Consider the following 10,000-nt stretch of genomic DNA (forward strand, 5'->3'; position numbering starts at 1 on the left):
AGGAAGTTAGACTTGTTTGCATCTCCATGTTTAAAAAAAAAAAAAAAAAAGGTGAAGCAATAGTCAAGAAAGACATATAAAAAACAGTTGACTTCATATTAACAAGAAGCTTTAACCCTTTTAAAGTAATGTTTCCTGATTTGTGTACCTCTTAGTGCTTTGTGTGACAGGTCACTGGTCCAGGAAATTTCTAATGAAAATCTTTCTATCCAGTGTGAGATTTTTGAAGAGCTGGAATGAATAGGTTTACTGTCTATAAATGTTTCATCTAACCTTAAAACCTACATACTTGAACCTAACCTTAGCAATGCTAAGATACTTTGTTGTGTAGAAATCTCTAGATTTTATATTTGGTGTGTATTAGGCATTAAAAATATCCAGAAACATGAGATACCTTCTAGTCAGCTGGTTGCCTTCATCTGCATGCTTTTCGAAATAAGTTTAAGTTGAGGTTGATGAATTTCTGTATTGAAAAAATTGTGGTAGATAGGATGATACCTTCTATTAGAACTGGCCATTGTCTCTTTAGGGAGTGATTGAATGGGTATGAGTTCCCATTGTTTATGGGTGAGTGCTGTTGGTGATGTGGAGTTCCACGGGAGAGCTGGGGAGGCTCCCCAGTCAGTGAAGTACATGGCTGTCCTTGTGTTACTGCTGATCGACTGAGATGCATCTGGAGTGAGATCCATTGATGATCTCCGTTCTGGATCCCGAAGCTTAACCCAATTCCTACGGGCATGTCATGTATGTGCATGCCATGCCTACTGTGAGTTTACTTTATTAACCCAATGCCGACGGGCATGACGTGTACGTACGTGCTATACCCACTGTGAGTTACTTGTTTGATTGTTTTTACACATAGATGGCTACACTTGTACTAAGTCATGAATGAGCCAGTTATGAGTACTACTTGTCTCTCCCGTTTACCCTTTTCTTTGATTTACGAAAATATTTTACGTTATCTTATTTTGCTGTTACTAATGTTTATAACATTATAGTAATTATAATGTTTATAATAAAAATAACACCATCGATATTCACAGCACTAGTAAAAAATCAGAATTGGGTAAGGTCACAAGGTATACTAATTGACTCCTTTGTGGCTAAGCACTAGGAGAGCCATCTATGTGCAGAGACATTTAAAAAAAAAAAAAGTAGTTGGAAGCGGTGTCAGTAAACCAGGAATACTGGCACAATCAGAGAGCCGTGAGGCTCTGCAGTGAGTTGCAAGAAGTGCCTGCTGGTGAGAGTGAGGACAAGTCTAATGGACATGGCATGACCCAACCTGGGAAGTATATGGAGCTGAGTTGAGTCATGGCTGCTACAGGTACTCCCCCTTCAATGAGTGAGCAAAGTGAGTGAGCAAAATGCCAAACGATTCACTCTGGGCTCACCAGTGGATAGGATGGTATCAACTGCTTGATCTGGGCAATGTCTCTTTAGAGTCAGTGGGTTAGTTCCCACTGTTTATGGCTGAGTGCTGTTGGTGATGTGGAGTTATACAGGAGAGCTGGGGAGGTTCTCCTAGTCAGCAAAGGACATGGCTGTCCTTGTGTTGCTGCTGCTTGACCAACATGTGTCTGCACTGTGATACGTTGATGATCTTGGTTCCGGATCTGGAAGCTTAAGTATTTGGTAACTGTGTCAGCGAACCAGGGATATGGGGAGCCAGTGGTCCAGTCAAAGAGCTGCAAGGTGTCTTGTATCAACCAGTCAGGTTGCTGCTGGTGAGAGAGCAAGTTCAAGTCTGTTGAACCTGGCGTGACCCAACCTGAGAAGTATGTGGAGCTGAGTTGTTCAGGTTGTAAGTCATGGCTGGTACAAGATCTTATTGGTAATATATTTGCAGCTTGTCATGCAAAGATGGTAGAGAATAATTTGACTCTCAGTTTTATTTCATGGAGATCCAGAAGGCAAATTTCCTTTATTGCCAGGCCACACAACTGCAGGGCTCATTTTGCAATAGCAAGGGATAATTGGGGTTTGGTTGACCAGTCATTGTTTTGGACCTCTTATAATGTCTGAGTATTGTTGGATTTTCATGCCCTTGTAAAAGAAATGCTGCTTTGAATTTTCGCAGCTGTAGTATTTGCACATGATCCTTGTTATTGCAAGATTGTTATTGAGCTATATGTGTACTGCATTTTCAGAATCATTTGTGTATTGCATCCATATGAATCATTCCTTTGTTTATGCTATTGAGTTAACGATATTACTGTTTGCAAGTTTTACAAGACCTTTACTTTGACACTTTGCAAGATCTAAATCCAGTACTGGTTGCATCATGAGTACAAGTTACTCTCCTTACTCCACTGATGTCTGGAAGTGGCTCAACATAGCCAGTGGTGTTGTCATCTCACGTGATTTTTTTTTTCTATGATTGAAAAAATCTTATGGAATGTCTTCTTGATACGTCCCTTAAAAGAATTTATGAATCTTCACAGTTACTGAATTTGCAGCTGTTACTTTTCTGATAATTTCCTTTGTGGTTCTCTCATTTGGATTTTTTTTTTTTTTTTTTTAAGTGTCATCATAAGGTAACTTGTCACTGACAGTTTAGAGTTGTCTAGTTTTCATATTTTTTTTCTTCATATTAAGTGATTTGACATTTCCTTTTTATTCTATTAAATTTCCCTGTGTGTCAGTAAGCCAAATTTTGCTTTATTTGAGATGATTACTGCTTTTTAAAAGATTTTGAAAAGGATGATTTAGGTGTTTGTATTTTATTTCTTTGTGGCTCTTTTAAAATTCAAGTAAGAGGATTGTGTACTTTTGGAGGAGTGAAAATGGTAATTTTGGGCAATTTTTTGTACAAATAAACAGTATTTGTATTACAACTGTGATAATGTGAAAGATCTGCAAATCCTGAAGATTATATATATTGAATAATGAAAAGATGCTGGTCTGCAGAATGTATGCCATCAGTATTTCATAAGTATTCATTGCATTAATATTGCAAGCTATCTAGATGGATGTCACATTAGCAAAGAGTTATCAAGACTGATTTGTGTGGATCTGATGTAATGACAGTAATTTGTCTTTCTCATTTTATAACTGAGAATCTACATTTCAGTCAGATATAATTCCTTAAATAGTTTACCAAGATTATACATTTTAGTAATATTATCAGAAGAGTAGAAAGAGTCAGATGCCTTCATTTCTTTACCTACATAATTAATTTAACCTAAATCCAACATGCATGACATATACGTACATGCCATGCCCACTGTGAGTTTACTTTATTAATTAGTACTGCCTCTCTCTGATTTTCAAAAATATTTTACTTTATGTTATATTGCTGTTACTAATGTATATAACATTATAGTAATTATAATGTCTATAATAAAAATAGTGACGTAGGTTCGAGGCCTAGTCAGGAAGGATTGTTATGTATCTATATCAGTGCAGCATTGTATTCCATCTTTTATATATATACTTCAGTACATCTGACTTTGGTTTTCGTTTTTCTAATTAAATTTCCACCGAGTGCCCTTGGGGAGTGTGTGTAAAACCTTGCTATCATTACTAATGAGTAGATAGGTAATGTCTATGGAGCTAGTTAGATCCTAGTTGCACATTCTTTTTAGTGGGTTGTGTGGTATGGTTAGTTTACTACTGGCCCTCCGGTTTCATACCTGAAGTGACCAAGGTTCAAGGCCTGGTCATCATCATCATCATTTGGGAGCTAACGGCGGCAGGGGCGCATAGCCGCATCCACCCTTTGTTTCCACCTATGAGGGTCCCTCATGGTGAGCCGCCAGGCAGGGGCCCGGCCCATCTCTAGTTCCTCACGACAGGTTTGATCGATCTGCCCAAGCCACAACCTTCTTGGTCGTCCCAAAGGCCTCCTCCACCCAGGATTGTCATGGACAGAGACAACCTGATGGGCAGGGTCATCCTGCGGGAATCGAGTAAAGTGGCCGTGTAGCCTGAGTTGGCGATCACGGATTGTACAAGTAACAGGTCCTGTACCGGTCTCACAGAGCAGCCGTTGGTTGGACACATGGTCCCGCCAACTGTACCCCATGATCCAGTGCAAGGATCTGTTACAAAAGGCATCAAAACAAGATTCCAGAGCACAAGATAGTGTCCAAGTTTCCCTACCATATAGTAAAACTGGCAGTATCAGGGCCTTGAAAACACGTAGCTTGGTCCTTCTGAACAGGTACCGGCATCTCAAAATACTCTTGTCGAGAGATTTCATGACCCCTGCCGTCAGGCCAATCTGTCTACTGACTTCCTGGTCTGACAGCCCAGAGTCGTGAAATGCACTACCGAGGTATATAAAGCTCTCTGTGACTTTGATGTTTTCACCACAAGCATGTACACGACTGCACAGGGTCTCCTAGTAGGCCCCGAAATCCTGGATCTTGGTCTTGGTCCAGGAGACCTCTGGCCCCAGGGGCTTCGCTTCATTGCTAAATGCATCAGGAGCCGCCACTAGGGTTTCCAGAGATTCAGATAGAATGGCAACATCATCAGCAAAGTCAAGGTCAAGGAAGGATTGTTATATATCTATATCAATGCGGCATTGCATTATTCCATCTTTCAGAGCCACTTCTGTACAGAGACATTTTACAAATTAACAATGAGCACAGCATTTTCCCGGTGGCACTGAGTTAAATGAAAGGATAATACTGAGCATTGTATGAATCTGTATCAGTCTTAGCACAGACAGTATTGAATAAACACATTAATTTAGAATTTCATTGTTATTATTGTAACATGGAACAGTATACATAAACCTCCATCATGTATTCTGTTTTACCATGATTGTTGGAGTAGAATCATTTTAAATTTTACAATATCACTGTGGTGATATTGTAAGACAGACAAGCCGAAGAACAGTTAATATTTAAGATACTGATAACATAGTTGTGAACACTATTATATCAGCTGACTTTGCGGTGTTGTACTATAAGAAATTATGTACTGCTATCAGCAAATTCCTGGCTAAAAAAGTGGTGTCTGCTGGGTAATTTTAGTCTTAACTATCGCTTTTAGGTGCGGGTTATCAGTCCAATTAACGCTAGACGCATTTGTCGAAGCAGAGCAGTCTTGCTTGTTACATATTTATTATTTGTTGTTAAAGACAGTGTGATCCTCTACCCTCCATAATCACATTTAAATGGCAGGTAAGTGCTGCGTGACCCTGAATCATTAGTGTTAGATAATACCTCAACCCTATGTCAGTAATGTTATCAGAGGAAGCTCAGATACCAACATAAACTCAGATATACACTGATAACAGGCTGTCTATCGGTCCCGGGTCTGAATTACTCTTCAGTCATTAGATCTTGGCGGTGTTATATCGTCGTGCAAAACTCGCTCCAGTCTTGCAAACAGCCAGTCACTGTTAGCGTTTTTCGTGGAGTTGTGTCTGGAGTGTGTTTGTGATGAAATTTTAGTGAGCATTACAGGCGAGAGATCGGCTAATTGTATAAGCATTATGATAGCATGAAAGTCGATGCTGTATACGATGACGGACGGTAGACTGCGATGGGTGTTTCTGTTCATCAGCAAGATGAGTCCACGTGGCTTGTTAAGCTTTGGATGCTGATTAGTGATTTTTCTTTGTATTGCCGTGTGGTGTGGGCGGAGCTAGATTAGGGCAAGAACAATGTTACAACTAGTGATAGGAGCCGGCGTTATATATTCGAACCGATGTAGTATGTGTTTGGAATGGCTGACTAAGAATATCTGCGCTAGAAGACGTATTGCTTCGAGATAAACAAGTGTAAAGCTCAACTCCGATGACAGGTGGGATCGCACGTCGCGGCAGATGTTTGGCCTGGCCGGTGATGGATATACGCTGTGCGCGCGGCCGGATAATGTGATTCTGGACGGTAACTGCTCCAGGGAAGAGGTTTAGAAGACTGGATCATAGACACACACGTTCACGCCTGCATATGCTTCTCATTCACTCAGTTTTCACATTCACTTGCTCGCTTACTTACTCATCACTCATTACTCATCTCTCTCTCTCTCTCTCTCTCTCTCTCTCTCTCTCTCTCTCTCTCTCTCTCTCTCTCTCTCTCTCTCTCTCTCTCTCTCTCTCTCTCTCTCTCTCTCTCTTTCTCTCTTTCTCACTCACTCACTGTCTCACTCATTCACTCACTCACTGTCTCACTCACTCACTCACTCACTGTCTCACTATCTCACTCGTTCACTCACTCACTGTCTCACTATCTCACTCGTTCACTCACCCACTGTCTCACTATCTCACTCATTCACTCACCCACTGTCTCACTATCTCACTCATTCACTCACTTACTGTCTCACTATCTCACTCATTCACTCACTTACTGTCTCACTATCTCACTCATTCACTCACTTACTGTCTCACTATCTCACTCATTCACTCTCACTCATTCACTCACTCACTCTCACTCATTCACTCACTCACTGTCTCACTGCCTCACTCATTCACTCACTCACTGTCTCACTGCCTCACTCATTCACTCACTCACTGTCTCACTGCCTCACTCATTCACTCACTCACTGTCTCACTGTCTCACTCACTCACTGTCTCACTCATTCACTCACTCACTGTCTCACTCATTCACGCACTGTCTCACTCATTCACTCACTCACTGTCTCACTCATTCACTCACTGTCTCACTCATTTACTCATTCACTCACTGTCTCACTCATTTACTCACTGTTTCATTCATTCACTCACTTACTGTCTCGCACACGCACACACGTACGCACGCACAAATAAACAAAACTACATACATTCACTCAATCCCACTCACTCTCATCCCTCCCTCCCTCCCCCTTTCTTTCGTCCTCGCTCCCTTCTCCGCTTGCCGATCTCCCCTTCTCTCCCTCCCATGATTTGGAGTGATCCATTCGCTACCTCTGCCCTGGCCCCTCGAGAAGGCCATGGGCCGGGCCTCGCAGTTCGCCCACCAGGTTGGCCGTCCTGTTAGTGGCAGGAAGAAGACATGGCACCGCGCGGGCCTTTTGTGCCACGGCGGATGTTGTTATGCGCTTCCGCTCTTCTTTATTTCTTTCTTTTTCTCTGCGTTGCTATTTCCTTTTAGCTTGGCCTTGTGAGCGTGGGAGTATATACAGGCTAAATGAAAATAACGTTCGCCAGATAGACTCGTACTCTACATAATACAACCCCCCCCCCCCATAGGTGCAGAGATGATTTAGTGGATATTGCGGATATTTCGGACTCGCAGTGGATATGCACTGTTAAAATTTTATGCGAATTTGTACCTTTCCACAGCTGTTTACGTAAATAGTATCAAGAATAACGTGACTAGTAATGCAAACCGGTTACAGTGAATCGTGACAGTAAACATAAACATTAGCATGAGGCGAGAGACAATGCCGGAAGTCTGTGTGACGTAAGACGACCTCGTATTCTTCGATGAATGTGCACGTTGTCTTCGCGATCGCGTGAGTGTATGTGTATGTGTGTGCGTGTGTGTATTTACGTGGGCTTTTGCAAGACTTTTTTGAAGATTAGTGTTTGAGAGAGAAGGTGACAGCCAGAGAGAGATCGTCTCCGTTACAGAGATGGTGACTCGGATCAGGTCTGCTCCCTGTTATTGTGCACTGGAACTGGTAACAGAGAGCGTGCGGTGGTGGACTAACCCCTTGGTTGAGTGACGGCCGATCGGTGCATACAACCAGGATTAAATGAAGTGGCGTGGTCGGCGTGACGCTCGCTGGAACATGACCCGGATCTAATGGTCGCTCCGCCGCACGTCACAATGGAGCCGCGTGTAAACAACAACAATAACAACAACAACAATGACCTTTTTAAGAATGTGACCCGCAAGTTCACACGTTTTTTCAACCCGGACGAGGCGCATCACGGGAATGGTGCAGGTAGGTTTGTGGTCCTGCTGTGGCGCATAACCAGTGCTGTGGCTTTTATCCTCACTATTATTCAGTGACAGATGGTGAAGGAGCCAAGTTTGAGGTGCATGTGTGATTGATTTCATGTCAGCGATGTTTCCGTTGGAGGAGGAGGAGGAGGATGATGGAAGTGTGAAGTGGGGCTTGGGCGCTCGGTTACGGTGTGGCACTCCTTTGGGGAACGCCCGCGAGCCCCCCCCTCCCCTCCCCAGCGCTAGGGGCCGTCCCTCGCAAGGGTCGTTGAGGAGGGGGGGGCTTGAAAGTTTATATGCACACACATAATGTGTGTATGTATATAAATACATAAACATGTATACATATAAAAGTATGCATGTATACCTATACATGTATATCTGCAAAGTATACATGCATACATATGCAGGTATGCATGCGCACATATATATTATATGTTGCATATATTTTATATGATACAATTTATAAGATATATACATGTACACATGCACATGTACACATACGTATACATATATATTTACATTTGCAAATATATATATAAACACACACACACACACACACACACACACACACACACACACACACACACACACACACACACACACACACACACACACACACACACACACACACTCATGGAGAAGGAGAGGATGAGCAATGTATGTGTTAAATATATTTATATGAATATAGATAAGAATTAACGCAGGTCTCGAGGTGTCATGAGTTAACCAACACCTGCGCCAAGCTCGTGTGTGTCTGGAGCACAGCTGTCATGCACAGCAGTGTTTCCCCTCTCGCTTGAACTGTTTTGTTCTGGGCTATCCTGCATTTGTGCATTTTTAAGTCATTACTGAACGAAGTGCTCATACGTTATCCAGGCGTGTTGATCTTTGTTTTTCTGGTTTCACTTTTGTGATTGTTGGTGTGCGCCCGTGATCCCCTTTGGCCTGGATTTAGCGGCGATGATTTGACGTTTCGGTGAAAATTGCGTGCGAGATGCGATTGGCGTCGACGAGTAACGGAATGCTCGATCGAAAATGGCAAGGGATCGCCGATTGGCCGCTTCCGAAAGGCGGAGTTGCGGACTGCCGCGGGTGCTGGTGTCCTCGGCAGTGCAGTAACAGCATTGGGAGCGGAGGAGGCCGGCGGAAGGTGGCTTGGCGGTGACGGCAGCGGCGGTGCTGGAGCAGAACGGAGAGCGGGAGGCGGGAGGCGACGCAGCCCAAGCGCGCGCACACTTAGTCGGGCCTTCGGCAGGCGTTGTCGCTGGGTGCTCTCATTGCGGGGAAATTCTCGTGTCCGCAGTCGAGGCTGCAGCCCTGTAATCTTGGTCGGTGTGTGGTGCTGTGCGTTGTGAGGACGAGGTTTTGCGAGGTGTCAAGGACTCTGACTCACGCTGCGTTCGAACTCTCCGGTGCGTGCGGCGGAGGAACCGTTACTCACGACCACGTGAACGCGGGCGGGCTCCTAGCTCCTTTCCTCCCTTCCTCCCTCCTTTCCTCCCTTCCTCCCTCCCTTCCTCCCTCCTTTCCTCCCTTCCTCCCTCCTTTCCTCCCTTCCTCCCTCCTTTCCTCCCTTCCTCCCTTCCTCCCTCCTTTCCTCCCTTCCTCCCTTCCTCCCTCCCTTCCTCCCTCCCTCCCTCCCTCCCTCCCTCCCTCCCTTCCTCCCATCCTCCCTTCCTCCCTCCTCCCTTCCTCCCTCCCTTCCTCCCTCCCTTCCTCCCTTCCTCCCTCCCTTCCTCCCTCCCTTCCTCCCTCCCTTCCTCCCTCCCTCCCTCCCTCCCTCCTCCCTCCCTTCCTCCCTCCCTTCCTCCCTCCCTTCCTCCCTCTCTTCCTCCCTTCCTCCCTTCCTTCCTCCCTTCCTCCCTCTCTTCCTCCCTCCCTCCCTCCCTCCCTCCCTCCCTCCCTTCCTCCCTCCCTTCCTCCCTCCCTCCCTCCCTCCCTCCCTCCCTCCCTCCCTTCCTCCCTCCTTTCCTCCCTTCCTCCCTCCTTTCCTCCCTTCCTCCCTCCCTTCCTCCCTCCCTCCCTCCCTTCCTCCCATCCTCCCTTCCTCCCTCCCTCCCTCTCTCCCTCCCTCCCTCCCTCCCTCCCTCCCTCCCTCCCTCCCTTCCTCCCTCCCTCCCTTCCTCCCTCCCTCCCTCCCTTCCTCC

General features: G+C 45.0%; 1 protein-coding gene across 1 annotated transcript in view; it reads left to right on the top strand.

Annotated features, from left to right (window-relative positions):
• LOC125034020 (rab GTPase-binding effector protein 1-like) overlaps nucleotides 1–10,000 on the top strand; it is a 49,983-nt gene that overhangs the window by 14,190 nt on the left and 25,793 nt on the right. The window contains exons 4-10 of the mRNA XM_047625661.1: nucleotides 365–439; nucleotides 1,649–1,727; nucleotides 2,272–2,360; nucleotides 4,897–4,975; nucleotides 5,761–5,866; nucleotides 6,886–6,918; nucleotides 8,843–9,185. Of these exons, the coding sequence (XP_047481617.1) occupies nucleotides 365–439; nucleotides 1,649–1,727; nucleotides 2,272–2,360; nucleotides 4,897–4,975; nucleotides 5,761–5,866; nucleotides 6,886–6,918; nucleotides 8,843–9,185 (804 nt within the window). The remainder of the gene's footprint in view (nucleotides 1–364; nucleotides 440–1,648; nucleotides 1,728–2,271; nucleotides 2,361–4,896; nucleotides 4,976–5,760; nucleotides 5,867–6,885; nucleotides 6,919–8,842; nucleotides 9,186–10,000) is intronic.

This window comes from Penaeus chinensis, chromosome 17 (assembly GCF_019202785.1).
Source record: "Penaeus chinensis breed Huanghai No. 1 chromosome 17, ASM1920278v2, whole genome shotgun sequence".
NCBI classification, from domain to species: Eukaryota; Metazoa; Arthropoda; class Malacostraca; order Decapoda; family Penaeidae; genus Penaeus; species Penaeus chinensis.